Here is a 16,455-nt window from a genome sequence, read left to right on the forward strand (position 1 = left end):
GTCTGTGACGCTGTGTATACTCCGTTCGGAGCTGTCGCCGCACGGCACAGTCTCGCACGTCTGGCCCTGGTTTTCGTCTTTCCTGTGCACTGCGGGAGAACTGCGGAGTGCTCCAAGCGGGAGCCACCGCGCATCTCTGATGCGCGCCATACTATTGTCGCCACAGGTGCTTTCTGGCACAAATAAATAATTCTGACTTCTTCACTAGATCAGAATTACTTTTCAATCAGCGTAACGCCAATAATAATCAAGAATTAAAAAAAAAAGACTTCAAAATGCTGGCGGCATTCCTCGTTATTTTCTACGCAGTGACTGTACTACGGGAGAAAATATCTCACAGCAATGAGATGAAGCAATTAACGGCAAGAGTGAGGCGAAAGCGCATACCATTTAATAAAATATTGCAGTTTTAGGTGCTTGCGTGGAGGTCATCGAGTGTACCTCAGGATTTTGTTCACTCCATCTACAATCAGCGTTTCTGCTCCCTCCCCTACTTTTTTTTTCCCGGTTGGTGACCGTACCTGTACCATTGGCTGAAATTGGATGCAATATGCAGCCAATGGCGAGGTGCATCGCAGTGGTCTGTCAACAGCAGGCGACCGGACCTGACCGTTGGCTGCCATTGGCTGCGATGTGCAGTCAATGGTGAGGTCTGGTCGCCAACCACCTAGAGGCCGGATCGCATGCCACAGATGCTTGAAAGCCGCGGGTATATCTGAGTCACCACTGACAGAGGACAGAATGGACGCGAAATGGACAGCTTATAGAATACGGCCCCAGGCCTTGTTGTGAGATCCCGCTGTTTGCGCTACATGGATTAACCTGAATACGGACGGGCGACTTTGTTGCCAATCGAGGCGGCAGATGCGATAATTCGTCCGTAATTCAAACAGAAAAATATCTCAACTTATAACGAAATCAAGAAATTTCAAGGCTCGAGCATTTCTAGCAGCTCGTGTTCTGCGAGGCCAAGAAAAAGGCCGTCTTTCCAGACAACAAAGCAAAGCAAAGGCAACAAAGCAACACATTTTTAACCTCGCTTTGTTGCTTTTACCAGCTTGCCTAGCTAGCTTTGTGACATAACGGTGACGATAGTGCAACTGGGTTGAGCTTTGTGCTGGCGTCGCTGCCCCCATATTGCTCATTTCGTGTACAGGCAACACTTCTCAGATAGCAAGGATATTAGAGAGCTTTAGCACAGCGGAGGCGTGCACGTGTAAGCGTATATACCAGATTACTGAAGGGCGGCTGCAAACGCGCAGTGGCCTCTCTTCGCCCCGTCCCTGCCACTGCGCGTGCACTGAAAGCATCCGGTAATCCGGTGTACGTCAATGCTAATACGTCTCCGTTATGCTAAGACCCTCTATCGAGCCCCCGTCGTTTAGGTAGTGAAGAGCTCAATCTGATGCATATCTTTCCATAGACATTAACTACATGGGAGAACGACACATTCTAACCTGTCACATAAAAAAACCTCGCCGTCTTATGTCGCGCTTAAGCGCATCTCTGCCAAAAGCGTATTTAACGCACACACAGTAGAGGCTCGTCGCCTTCTTCAGTAGCGCAGTTTTGCCCAAGGCAAACGGCCAACGGCTTGTCCGGAACGAACATTGAATCCCGTAATGAGCGCTGAATCTGCGCGAATGTGAGGTAAGAGCGTAGCCTCGCGTTGGTGAATCAGCAAGCAAATGCATTTTTTGCAACCCGTCTGGCACACATGACTTAGGCTAAATCGGATGCGACTCTTTAAATGAACATAAGGCGCACTCCTGAGCTACACGTGTAGTCCTAGCCAAATTTTTGCTGTCGGAGGTGCCGCGAGAGCTTCATAGCGATCAGTAGCCTCCCTTCATGCTATACCGAAGTGTAAAGATATGCACGGGAAGGCGAAGAAAACCCCCAAGGTCTACATGCGCCACTGATGACCGTGAAGGGGCTTGACAAAACTGGCTTTGCACCAGGCCTCTTTCGAGTTCTTGTGCTGACCTGGAGGAGTAAGAGCTGGCCAGAGCCTTGTATTTGTCATCACTTTTACTTTCAGCCGCAGTGCCGAAAGCCGTGCGATTCAATATGCCTGCCTTGCGAGCAAACACCAAAAGAAGGAAAACCGCGACGGTCCTACGTCGCATATGAACAGAGCTCTCTGTTGACTCATACGTGTAGACATGGAGGAAGTGAAAATACTTGTTATCGAGGTGCTTAAAGGAAGGAAGGAAAAAATTCATAGATTATCTCGTCGTCGAGAATAGATGTAAGCATTAACTGCTCTGCAGGAAAGACTCATCGCATTCTAGGACGGCTCATAGATACCGATAGCCGCTCACGAGTCTTGGGAGCGTCCTTCATCAGCCACTTTTCTTTCCTTAACTTTTCTTCTCGAGCGAGAGCGTGCCCGGCTTTCTTTGCCGCTTTTGTGTGCATATCTTTCTGTGGAGTGAGACTATGTCAGCCCAGGCTTTCACCTGCGTGTTCTCCCTCCGTCCTGGTGCCACGGTCATCCACGGCACGTGGACAACGGGAGCTAGAAGCATTTCGCGCTTAAAAGCTTTTATTCAATACGAATTGTTAGTGCCTTCCTCCCTGAGTGGAGCGCTCAGCCCAGTGCCCCATTTGCCTCCGCGATCCTGCAGGCCCGTTCGATCAGCCGTCGTCGTTCTTACGGGTTGTGCTGGTCACAGTAGCTTCCCAGGAAGATAGTGTGGCGCTGAGGTTGAGAGGTTGGTTCCGGGTAGGCCCATGTGGAGTCGGGGGTACTTATTCACATTTTGGATAATTTGTAACATTGAGAAATTGGCGCCGCATCTTTTTTCCATACTTTCCGATTACGGATATATAATGAAGCTCTGTCGTACACACTTCAACATGCCCAACAATTCTGGACAAAAGCATTTTTGAACGGGAAACAGTTTATGAACGTAATTTTTTTTTCATATATTGTAAGATTTCACTGTAAAAATCAATATGTCCGCATATCTTCCATCGACAGGCTAGCATTTTTTTGCTATTCACGTTTATTACCGTCAAAAGCGTTCCCCATTGATTTGAAAGACATTAAAAGAAAGATTTGGCTACGCATCAGAAGAATGGACCATTACTTTCAAAGGTCACACCACAGTACCCTACAATTTTCCGATTTTCAAAATTTTTGTCAAAGAATGTTGGACATGGACGGGTCATTATCTATACGACTCTACCACAGAATTCATCTTTTTAATCCCTGCAAGAGTGATCAATGTAAACAAGAAAAAAATTGTTTATTCTACGGTATGGCTGCGATAGAAGAGAGATTTCTCGTAACAGTGTCATGAAATAAAACTCCATGGGCGAGATGCACATAACTAGCCTGTCAGGTAAGTGCGATCCCCGACTGACAGGCTTCTTTCTTTATCATTGCCAAGCAGTCACCTCACTGGGTATTGTCATTCGCCAATCACGCAGCGCTTTTACGAAAAAAAAAAGTTCCGTGAATCCCCAGATTATCACCTTGGATTACACATGTCATGCAGACAACCTTGCAAGGACGAGGAGCGACGCATATACCTATGTCTCCGCGCAGAGTTGGTGGAAACTAATATAAGGTTAAGAGAGGTGGAGTTGAGGCGGTGGTTCTAAGCTACTGACTGTGGTTCGCCTAGCCATTATTCTGCCGGCAGTAATATGCTGCGGTCGCTTGATGAGGTGCTTGGTTGCGCTTTTGTCACGATTCAGTGAAAACATGGGCCTAGCATCCACGACAGATCTCATTATCTTGCAACCAGCAGGGCAGATAACATTACGATAAGCTTCCCGCCCCTGTGAACAGTACGTTACGAAAGACAGGATAAGACGCTAGCAATGACGGGGCAGTTGCCTGGGTTGCTTTCGCAATTTTTCTCAGTCATGTGCCAGCACGCCTTTTATGAAGACACAAAAAGGAAGTTGGAGGAAACTGCGCGGAACGGTCGGCATACGCTTTTGTGCTTTTGTTCGCTTTTTGTTCGGCCAACGAGGGACGCCTGCAGCATTGTGAGGGCTCGCCGCCGTCTTCTTTTCAGAGGCCGACTAGTGCTGCGCGTGGACATGTGCGCAAGCAGTGTGTATATGGCACAGTTTTTGCTTGTATCGAATATTCGCAGCTTATTTCACATGAACAGAGCTAGCTCTACTTGCACATGCACAATCAAGCTCTGCGTGCACTCTTGCAGGCCACATTACATGCGAATTATCTGAACAAAACTGAAACAGGAGTCGGAATGCTAATTATTCGCTAGGTAGAATCACGACTGGCTGGCGCCCTTGAGCTGGCCAGCCACAACAGCCAGTGGGTCGACAATCAAGGCATCGATCAACTGCGAGCAGAACATAAGTAATGTAGTGATGCCGGCACAAGTCTAACGCAGACCAGTCGCCAAGCCATGGCACATCATGGCTACGCTCAGTACCTGAGTTGCAATTGAATTTATTCTTCGATGCTGTTTCTGTTTCGGTTTTAACTTTCGAAAGAGGTTGAGACTTCACGTGAGCACCAGATCATGTGAAGCATGCAAAAACTTGAATAGCTCTTCGTTCACTTGCTGGCACTGAAGCTTCTGGAGCAGTCCAGAATAAGGTTTTAGATTAATTAAACGACAAAGCGGTTATACTGCAATTTTTGTATGCCACACGTGATCTCATACTACTCACGTCACCAATGTAGCAACTATCGTCTAACAACTGAAACCGAAACTTAAACGGCAGAGGAAACAACAAAATCGGTTATACATTATGTATTGTGCACTAACGAATTCCCCGTGATCCATGTTTACTAATGTCTTATGCATCATTCCACATCGAAAAATATTTTCGACTAACAATCCGCTCCTGCATACAGACACGTCATTTTTTAAATTTGATGATGGCATTCATCACTGGACACTCGAAATACCACGAACGAAAACACCCGGACCTTCTACAGAAGAAAGAACAGAAAAAGTAGGTCCTTTTTATTAGTTCTGGAGAATACACAAGCCACATACACCAGTCACACTGCTGCAATCAAGAACACACAACTTGTATAAAGAATAACTTAAGTGGAAGAAGAGAAAGCTGCATCGGTGGACCTGCCCTTGCTTACTTCTTTTTCTTCTTGCCTTTGCTTTTCTTCTTTTTACCCTTTGATCCTTTCTTCTTGCTTTTCGAGCCCTTTTTGCTTCCCTTCTTGCTGCCCTTCTTACTGCCCTTCTTGCTGCCTTTCTTGCCTTTGGAGCCCTTCTTCTTGCTCTTGGAGCCCTTTTTGCTGCCTTTCTTGCTCCCTTTCTTCTTGTCTTTGGAACCCTTTTTTCCGCCCTTGTCTTTCTTAGGCGACTTCTTGCCCTTCTTGCCCTTGGGTGACTTGGCGTCCTTCTTGGGCGTCTCGCTCTCGCTCTTTTCCGGCGTCGTGGTGGCCGACGTTTGCGATGACTTGCGCCCTCCCTCCACCTGGATCGGGATGATGTACTCCTTGCCCACGGCAGGCTGCTGCATCAGGTACTCCTCACCTGGCAGAAACTCACCGCGGTACACCTCGTGCACCACTCTGCGCGCCAGCCGGTCGTCGCGCGGGCCACCGCGGCGACCGAACTCATCGCCCGGAGCCATGCCGCCAGCCGCCGGCGACGAGCCGCCGTGAAGCTGGGCCGTCATGGCCGCGGCTGACCCTCCGCCAGCGGCCATGCCGGACTGCGCCGCGTACTGCTGGTCCAAGTACGCCTGCTGCGCACCCATCAAGTAGCTGGCCTGCTGGTGGAACATGATGGGGTCGTTCTCCAGAAGCCGGTTCATGCGCTGGATCTGCTGGAGCCGATGGAAGGTCTCCATGTCGCCAGTGGCCAGCAGGTCCCTCTCGTTGCGGATGCGGCCCGGCCGACCGGCGCCACCGGCCCGGTCCATGTCCATCAGGATGTCTAGGTCGCCCTTCTTGCCCTTCTTGCCTTTTCCCTTGCTCTTCCTGCCCTTGGCGTGGCGATCGCGGCGCGGACCGCGCAGGCAGCGCAGCTCGTAGCTCACGCACAGGTTGAACATGTAAATTAGCGAATTGGTGATGCTCAGCACCTGCGCGCAAAGGAACCGCCACGATCATCATCTGGCAGCCGGGCCGCCTAAACCATAGACTTTCATGATCCTCATTTCACATGTACAATCCCGGCTATTCTGATATAGTAGGAGTATGGTGGATGAAATTTTTGTTTAACTCTGATTTAAACGAGTCAGCTTTACTTAGAAAGTTGCAAGGGGTGCTCGTATGCATGCAACACTCAAAGCCTATCGCTTCGTAAACACCCATGGCTTTGCTGCGGGGCAGCCAGGGTTATTCTATAATGTGCCCACAAGCACGCTGCAATTTGTTGTGAATAACCGAGGCGTGAACTAGTGCATTCGCTTCTCGCTGAAAACCAATGCATCTGCACATAGATACGTTACCCCTCCTGCGATGGTCTGCTTGACGTCTCCATGCATGTACTCTTCAAAGATGAAACCCACGGTGAACGGGAAGTATGTAATAGTGGCCAACAGGTAATTAATTCGGTACTGAAACAAAAAAAAAGGAACACCGAGCAAGAATTCAGATGAATAAATGTGCACCGCCAACAATGCCACACAAAACTAAAATGATAAAGCAGGAGGACGTGGAACCACGTCATTCTGAGGCACAACGCGTTACATGTGGGAGCGCGACTGCCATAGTAGGTGGTAATTTTCCTATTCCGCTCAATATTCCTAGCAGCTTCTTACCTACATAAAGCAGGTAATACTTGTGCCGTCAGAAACTCTCATTTGAACTCGTACAAGGAGCTGGATTCTTAAGTTTACCGGCCACTGCTAATGCAATGTTGACTAGTTTCAAGATGGTTTCTTCCACATGTAAACCGCTACAGGTAACAAAGTGATGGCATCTGTTGCAAGGATACTCCGTTAAGGGAAAGTTGGTTCATGATTAGGATTGACATGACGCGAAAAAACAAGACGAAAGGAAGGAAAAAGCAGCATGAGAAGCGTTGGAAAGTGGGCATACGATGCGACCAGAGCGCATGCACTTTTGGGTCACGTGAGACATATCTTTAAGTATTAGCGCAGTATTCATGTTCTTCGCTCGCGCGCATAAGTAATAATAAAAATAAATGTTCGCATACATCCGAGAAACAAAAATTATTTTAACTAAAGTGGGTTACCTGATGCATAAGGAAATGAGATAGCAGATAGTTTGCGTTTGCGATCAAATCCGCATTCTATGGAATCAGCAGTTAGTAAATGCGTTAACCATGCACGGTTAAAACTTCATCATAGTAACTATATTTTAAAAAGCTATTCTGCTTAAACTAGCCCGCCGGTCGTAAGCAGTGCAGCTGTATATGGATTTTTCCACCAAACGATGATTCAGATTGCGGAAGTAAATGCATCGGTTTCAGTCAAGTTGCTAATTCTAGCCGTACGAAACAGCATTAGCATAGAATAATTTTTGTGGCGGCCGCAAATAAATAAAAGCTCTCTCCTGACGCTAACAGTTATTTAGAGCAAACTGTTAAACGAAGCCCATTACTGAACTGAAAAAAAGAGAGATAAATTTCTTTGAGCAAAGCTGGATTTAAAGTGACACTAAATATGACTTCATTTATGATTGCATGTTGTAGAATGAGATGCAAATAGACAAAACTCTCGGTGGTTTCAAGAATTGTATTTTTTTGTCTGAAGCACTAGATAGAGAAAACTGCTCGTGACATATGGGCACTCGCTTGAACGCCTCGCGTGTCGCAATAATTATCGTGAATGACATTTCGATGATGCTAGCTGAATTATGTTGGCTTAACCAGCTGCCCTTTCCGCTGCCGCAGTAGAACACATTCTTTCTTTTCTGACGTGGCGCCCGTCCGCGCAACCACTGTCACAGTGCACTATTCTTGTGCTTCGTGAGGTACAGTCCTCTTGTACCTAGAACTAAAGCAAGACAAACATTTGAGCTCTTCAATCTGCGCAAGCCCTCCAGACGTGCCTTGGCTTGAGAAGTCGGCAGCAAATGCTTACGGAATGTGTGGTATCTGGAGCAGATCTATCGCAGCGCTGCTTCCCCTGGCATGGATGTCAGTGGATGAAGCATTCATGTCCTATCATGACTGAATACATCTCAGGCGGCTGTCTCGCCTGACGGTGCCGTAATTCTTTTTTTTTTACACATCGCGTCAGTAAACCTTTGCGACAGATAATACACTGCGGTTGGCGCCGTAAGGGCGCCAACCACCCCCGTCGACTCCCGACTCTCATCCGGCTTCCCTCTGCCCACCTTGCAAACATTTATGTATCCAGGCAGCGCACAACGTTCAAAAAAATTCTTTGTGCTGATCACGTTTATTGCCACCACAGTTTACACCCGCATCACTACCATCATCTCCATTATCGAGAGAGGGAAAACATTTATGTAAGTTGTAGGGTTTAACGTCCGGAAGCGGCAAACGGGCAACATTTATTCAGTGGCCCACAAGTACGGAGCTGCCGGCATCGACCTCGGATGCTCCTGTTTATACCTGACACCAGGAAGAAAGCTTCAGTGGGGTGTCATCAGCACTACAGCCTGGAATATGTTAACATTTCTGCTGCCGCGACCAGTCTGCGAGGGAAAGACGGTTCAGCGCCGTATGAGATCCACAGACAGCGAATGCACGTCTACAAAGACGGCTCTGTTAACTATACCAGTTCTTTGGGCTCTGTGGTCGTCCTGGCAAGGACTATCGTGAACAAAGTGAAAAAAATCTTTCCAGACTTTTTCTACGGGTGCGGGAATTGGTGCTCTTCGTGTTACCATGTGGTTCACAAGACACGAGCCCTTAGCACTGGTAAATATTCTGCGTTTCTAAAGCAAACCTCCAAGGCCTATGCCAGCTGCACTAAATGCCGCAAATGAACAATTGGTCTGTGGAACACGAGGGCTGCTTCACAGTGTCATCATCAAAGGACAATACAGACTATACCAGTGACTGTCGGGACACTGATGCACCAGCGGGAACTAATGTTTTGCAAACGAAGCCGTCAGACCTTCTTACAACAACGGTCTCAACATGTACAGGTGCCGTCAGAAGTAAATGGAAGGCAATATTAACGAACAAATTTAATCATTTCCCCCCAATTCATGCATCCTTGAATACACGTGTGCAGCCTAATTGTGATTGTGCGAATTGCACTGTGCACCAACTAACATGGACCATTATGCTTTAGATTTAAAGAAATTAAAATTGTTTGACAAAGTCGCCTTCTATTTACTTTTGATGGCGAGTGTACATACATATACCTATCTTGAGTGAATTCAACGGGGTGGCTCCGCAGAGTTTCACAGGAGCTCACGCGCGCATCTCGGAATTTAGTCCTGTTTTTAAATTCATTCTGCACCCCCTGAATCCGACATGCAGCATCGTCTTTTTCCTCGCCTACCGCAACGTGAAGTAATTTGCTAGATCGTCTGGGTTTCGACGCTGCTTTTACGAGCCATACTCGTTCTTCATAGGTATGGGCAACAGCTCTGCCTGTGGCGTGTGTGGATGAGATGATACATAAGAACGAGTACTTGGTGCATGTCTTGTGCTTAGTGTGAATATACAAAGCCTGTGCTGTGCACTAAATCGCTTAGATACTCGCCCGCTGGTGGAGTACATAATCCTCGGATGGCGGCCACAGTGATCGACAGCCATGAAGGATTGCTAGGCACTGTTCCACTTCATAAGGTAGTCATGTTCACCACGTGGTACAATGCCATGTGGGTGGTTTCCACGTCCCTTCATCTCTTTTCTTTTTCCCCTTTACATCTTATCTTTCCCTTCCCCTACTGCAGGCGAAATCCCACTGTGTTTAACTCCCTGTCTTGCCTTTACTCTTTCTTGTCGTTCCGTAAGCCCCACGTCTAAGCCGAGCTAGGCAGGATTCAATCAAATAAACAACTACCCAAAACTAGCCCAGTGGCGTTTTTATAGTACAGTTTGGGACTATACATTCCAAGTAGCTTCAGATAGTAGTAAATGCAAATGGACCCACTGTATGCGCTTTGCTTGTAAGGAACCCCATATAAACATTACTAAGAGATTGTAAGCGTAGTACGAACTTTGTCCCGCTATTTGTTAGAATTGAAAAGTAAACTACAGCTGACAGCAGTGAATCATGAGTTGAATTAGCAAGGCCTCTCGCACTTGAGAACGGTTCGTTTCTGGCTCGCGCCAGCCACTTCGGCACTCGCTACATCCAGGCCACACACTAGCGATACCAGTGTACGATTATGAAAATGCTGACCGATCGCGCGGTTCTCTGAATCTCCAACTGCTTGGAAATTGGACTCCCTATTTGCGCGCGCCAGCTGTATCTTCCGCTTCAATGTCAACAATGTCTAAGACGGAATAAAAAAAATTGAAATACAGTTGACGGGAGCGAATAGACGATCAACATTACGTACAGCGCGAAAAACTAAGACAGGGGAAGAAACACGCAAACAAACAAGCGCTGACTATCAACTGAAAATTTTATTAGGAAACTTGTTTGTTTGCGTGTTTCTTCCCCTGTCTTAGTTTTTCGCGCTGTACATAATGTTGAACGTTTACCAACTCACCCAGTTTTCTGTTCTGCTTAAATAGACGATGTATTAAATTATTAGCGTCCCCCTTTAGCGGAACTGTGTACCCTTAGAGGCCTCATTTTCGGCGTCAAGTCTTAATGACCGCAGAAATTCGGCTAGTCCACACCAACCGTCGCCAAACACCTCCTTTTACCCATGAAATCATTTCCTCTGTGGAAACATATGCACAGACTTTCTCTCTTGGGGTAAATTTTGACCTTAAGCATGCACCTTTACGAACTTATCACGGCCCTACTTTAAAACCGCTTCCGGCTGCATTTTATTTACTTCATTTTATTTGTTCAAAGATACCTACAGCGCCACGAAGGCTTTATTAGTGGCGAAAGGCACAACTATATCAAATATCGCAAGCGCCTGAGTCAGATGAGACATTCGTACAACGCGTGTAATAGCCATAGTACACGAGGAAAACTCACGCACACACTCGCGTACATAGAATAAGACAATGTTGACACAAAATGCAATGTCCCTCCGCCCCTGGTCTGGTAAAAACGATTCCGCGTCCATGCCAGTTGCCAAGCCTTGTAGATTCGGCGAGCACCTACCAGGACAGAGTTAGGCAGCTCCGTGGAGCCCATAATGGTGCACATGAGGAGGAGAGCGGACGTGAGGACGAACGTGAACACGGTCATCGTCATCAGGAACGCGTCGATGCGGAGGCGATAGAGGCCCGTGCTGACGTCGTAGTGACCCCCCATTAGGATCAACATCAACACCAAACCGATGAGCTGCAAACAGCAACGAGATGACAGTGTCGTTTACATATGTGCCATTTCACGCTGTACGAACGTACGAACTGAACGTAATCAGCACGTGTGATGTTCCAAAAAGCAGTTAGACTGCTCTTGACAGCAAACTCTAAGTTTCTTTTTTTCTCGAATAGTTTGAACTCTTTTTCCCTGTATTAAATATCATAAACTTGGTAACGACGGCGTGTGCTTTGCTTGGCTGTCAGGCAGGAATGCCGCGGACCGCACAAGATTATTCGAAGGTGCCACTGTGGGAGCGTGCAGCTCTTGACGGCGCGTTACTGACACCAACCTCGCCTTGTACACGTGCTTCTATCGGTATTAGCAATGAACTCGCATATTTTACCGTGAGGGCTCCACTGGAGGCATCGTAGTAGCAAGCTAAACAATCGCGCTTATACTGCTGTAGGGCGTACATCCCTCGCTTTTTTTCGCTTTGCGGCTGCTGATATCAACGCGTGCGCATGGCAGGCATCCGAACTTGCCAAACATGCACGTAATTTCAGTGCGGTTTTGTTTGAAAGCTTCGAATGCCTGCGTTTTGCCGTTTCTACCGCACGAAGACGAATCTGGTACATGGAGCTACTTCGTCAAGTCAGTCAGTTGCAGCGAATTATGCCTGGCAATATATGGGCAGTTAATCGTGTTGCGTCCGCTCAGTACCGATTCATTAGCCAGTGCAGCTTGTCCTAGCTTTAAGTAGCCCGCGCAGCAGAAAAGCCGGCGTTGACGTCGGCGTCATTGGCCGTGAGCGAAAAATCCACGCAAAATCCCCAAAGAAGCAACCTACGCGGGCCACCTGGGCCACGTGGCCTTGTGGCCTCATCACAACCTGCCCACTGGCCTAAGAGCAAACTGCCCACCGTGGTAGGTGGTAGTTATAATTTGATGACTGGGCGCGACAGGTTGCTCGGTGGTAGCACCTGCCCCACCGGTGGCAGCACCTGCCATCGCAGGGCACCACTGAGCCAAGAGTGGTATGGCTCCCAGGGATCTACGAATGTTAAGTAGAGAATGACCAATTCCGCTTATATGGGCATTAACCCATTAGCTCTATCACGCCGTGCCCTTAAGGCGGAGCTTAAGTGCCCCCTCCATTTTTTTCTCCAACTCTACTCAAGTGGCAAAGAAACGTCCGTGAAACAAGTGGCGGATCTACGGAACTCTGAGCGATGCGCGAAGAAATGCGCTGGAGTACGGCGTCGCGCACTTCCGATAGTTAGCAACAGCCACACCTGACACTAATTCGCTCCCACATTGTCTACAGACGCAATGAGTCATAACAGAGAACAACTAAAGCCGGTGGAAGACAACTGCGAGGCATCACACTTGCAGACCTTGAAGAAAACCTTGCAACAGCCAAATCAGCGTTACCGGACGTGGTTAGTTCCGCAAAATTACGGACGTAGCGAGGCCACGTCATTATTTTGAGCTGCCAGATTTGCGCCCAGCCTTTGCGATTCGCTTGCTTCGAAAGGCCGCCTCTGAACAAGTGTACAAGCTGCACAAAACTGCAGCCTTACAGGGACACTCAGGGCAAACGGAAGTTGGCCTCTACGAGGAGGAAATTTTTATGCTAGAAATGACAAACAAAAAAAAAACACCTAAATACAGCTATCGCCATCGCTGGCCGTTTTCGCAAGTAAGATGCGTGCGTCGACACTAGTTTTTGGCGCAGATATCAGAGGCTATGCTACACCGGCGTTCACTTCAAAACAGTGGCATCCGTCCTTTTCGGTAAGAACTTCACGAGTTTCAACCGACTATTGTCGTTGCTTTGATTATCTATCTATGGCACACTGTGTAAGGAGGCCGAGTTTTGGTACCTCCAATGCCTCGTTTGCGAATGCGTCTTTTGCTGCCGGACAAATGTCAAGACAGCCATAAAGAGATAGGGAATCAATTTTTACTGAGAACAACAAATTAATGGAGTTGTCCTCAGTGTTTCTTTAACACAAGTATATGGTTTCCACGAGTGCGTAAGGCTGCATACAATGTATGGTCAGGCTGGCCGCCGTTCTTAATTCCCTCCCCCAGTCTCGTTGATGTGCGCACCTGACATGAACGTAGGTACTTAAACCAAGATAGCTACTCATAATCGACAAGTGCCCGTTTACAACCCTGATATATTGCATCCTTTGCTTTTCTGTTCACGCGCATAGTTTTTCTATATTATAGTTTTTCTAACCTTGCTTTTTTATGCCTGGTTTTGTATAGGACGTCTAAAATAACCAATAAAAGTCATGTGGACTTATCCGTCTATTGTGAATTGCGACATAAACACCACTGCTGTTTTCAGTTGTCGAAACAAGCTGCAATTCAAACACAGATATCGTTTTTAAGCGCTAAGCACAAGGTCGAAAATCCCTTACGATTTGGATCATTTTGAGGAGCCCTCCGGGACTCCGCACGAAGCCCGTAAAGTAGTACGTCATCTTGTCGGTTTAGCTGTCGACCTGAAAGAAAAAAAAAGAGAGAAACGAGGTTACACCCAATTGTAACGCGAGTAATGTACGCTCACCTTGCACAGAGATATTCATTAAAAAAGGTAAGAAGTGGAATAGAATGCATGAATAGCCAGACGCAGTACTTATCGTATGACCCTCAACAAGCTCAAGTTTAGCTGTCTCTTTAGCGAAGACAAGTATATTAACGCTTCGACGCGAATGCTGCTGCGTAACGCCTTGTTAAGCATAATCCTAAGGACCTGCGCTCAGCAGCGCTTGGAACACATGGCCGAAAAATCAACCTCGGAGGATTTGCAAATAAAGTGTCCCCGGAAATTGTAAATGTTATAGTTGTGAATGACGCTGCCCATACTCGCCCACGCTGGCACTTCAGAAGTACTTTGTTTAAGTAACTTGGAGCGTCTGACACCCATTACAGATATTCACTTGCACACTCCGTGTGTTCCTTGTGGGTGCACTTGAGAGGCAGAGAAACAGCACTCTTACAGAAGCAGCAGAGTTTAAGCGGGTCTCGTACAAGACAATGATGCGGCTGCTTCGTGCGATCTTAGTGGTGGGACGAAACGAATCCGAGCTCAAAGCTGCTTCGTGCGATCTTAGTGGTGGGACGAAACGAATCCGAGCTCAAATAATGCACGACTGCTCCGCTCAGCTGTTGGATTCACGCCTGCTTCACAAAGGCTCACCGCCGCAATGTATTGGTATGTTTTCATTCCTAGTTATTAAGGCGGAAGCCTTTAATGTCTCATCGTTGTAAGCAGCAGTTGTCGACAGAAAATGTCACGCTTTTCAATTGGTGGAAACGGTCGTTTCCACCAATTGAAAACCGGGCCAATTGTATTTTGGCTAGTAACCATGCAACCAATTGAGGGGATCGTATAGTGATGCTCTAAGTAAGTGGGACTGAGCTTAGTTAATTGCTTAATTACCCAATAAGCCTAATTAGCTTTACTAGTCAGGCCATATAAATAAATAAAACCGATTAAGAAATTGGACGAGCTCAGGAATCGAACCCCGGTCTTCGGCGTGAGAGACGAGCATGCTACCCACTCCGCCATGCCTGCTCGATGGTTTGGAATGAACAAAGGCGCGTCTAGTGAATACGGTGTCTTCACTCACTCTCATCCTCCTCCATTCCCTTCCCGCGAGGTTTAGGTGTCCACCGACAAATGAGAGACAGATACATTTCCCCCCTGAATTTTGTGAGACAGTTACTGCGTAATTTCCTTTCCTCAAATACAATTTTCATTTTCTTCATTACGGCTCCTCTTTATCTATCTTCTTTCACTCCCACTTCCTCCCTTCCTCTACGGTGCGGTTCAGGTGTTCACCGAGATGACCGAGAATTACTGCGCCATTTCCTTTCCTCAAAAAGCGTTGCGTTCAAAGGGCAAGGCATCGCGCTGAACGGGTGGTGTCCCGTGGACTCCCTGGCAGCGCTACAACGCGCTGTCGCGTTCCACTCCTAAAGGCGAAGCTTAAGCCTCATTAATTAGCAGTTAATTAGTAGTCAGGCATTAATCACTAATTAATCATTAATTAGTGATTTGTCATCACTTAGTAATTAGTACTCAATTATATGTGACGCCACCGGTGCCACAGAAACAGCGAAGGTGGTGCGGAAAACGCTTCCGCCTGTACCCACTTTAGGCAGTCAAAGTGGCCCCTGAATTTTTTGCCTCTTTCGGTCTCGGGTGCTGAAGCAAAGCAATCTTAATACCATTCCACTATACGCAGACAGCTCTGTGTCAGAAAGACGTCACTTGACTCCATTCCTTACGCAGGGCTAAGAAAGGAAGCAGATGCAGCGACCGCGTGCCTCGGCGCAACGAGGCCGAATACAAGTCCGTTGATGGCTAGCGCTAGTACGCTGGAAACACGGCCTTACCGAGATAGACTTCAGGCGCAGGCATACCGCGGTCGTGGCTCGCGCTGCTCGGCTTGTCGGAGGTCGGCATCCCATGTTAACACCACGTTGACCTACGCACAGGAATCTTGCTTGTCCAACGATGCGGCTATGACATGTTTGTTGTCGCTTTGGCCCTATTAAGTGTCGCCGAAACAAATTCCGCCCAATGCGCGTGCCAATGCTCGCGTGGAGTGGGGTCCCTCGTCGTCGTCTGCCATTGCAATGCGCAGCGGAGCTGCCATCCAGAAACACTCCTTCTTTGTCCGCAGCGATCGCACTCGCACAGTGCTAGTGCAGTCGCCGAGGACAAAGAAGAGGCGTCTTTAGACGGCAGCTCCGCCGCGTTTTAATCGTGTGAAAGGAAGTTTCATCCTGGGCAATTTGGCGCCGTCCAACATAGTTCAGCCTTCCGCGCATATGTCCTAAAGAATTGTAACCTTTTGGGCTCTTTATAATCCGCTTGTCCACCGCATACGTGTAGAAAAAAAATGGAGTAGACACCCATACGCGCTAGCTTTAGTGGGTTAATGCCCGTATATGCAAAATTGGTCATTCCCTACTTTACATTCATAGATCGCGGGGTGTCCTCATACCACTCCTGGCGCAGAGGTGCAGCGGTTAAGCGATGCACCGCTGGCCTGTGAAGGCAGGCGCTGCGACCGGTGGGGCTTGTGGGACAAAGGTTGCTCTTCTCCCCGAGTAACTTCTCGCGAACAGTCATTAATT

At 47.7% G+C, this 16,455-nt stretch overlaps 1 protein-coding gene across 1 annotated transcript; it reads right to left on the reverse strand.

Moving 5' to 3' along the window:
- Window positions 1-5,088: 5,088 nt before the first annotated feature.
- Window positions 5,089-13,787, reverse strand: LOC149352540 (uncharacterized). The gene is made up of 4 exons (XM_089581716.1): window positions 13,725-13,787; window positions 11,149-11,331; window positions 6,418-6,525; window positions 5,089-6,048 (listed from the first exon to the last, which is right to left on the reverse strand). Exons 1-4 carry the CDS (start codon window positions 13,785-13,787, stop codon window positions 5,089-5,091), a joined length of 1,314 nt encoding a protein of 437 aa, XP_089437842.1.
- Between the last annotated feature and the right edge of the window lie 2,668 nt (window positions 13,788-16,455).

This window comes from Amblyomma mixtum, chromosome 3 (genome assembly GCF_055824585.1).
Source record: "Amblyomma mixtum isolate Tamu chromosome 3, ASM5582458v1, whole genome shotgun sequence".
In the NCBI taxonomy this organism is placed as follows: Eukaryota; Metazoa; Arthropoda; class Arachnida; order Ixodida; family Ixodidae; genus Amblyomma; species Amblyomma mixtum.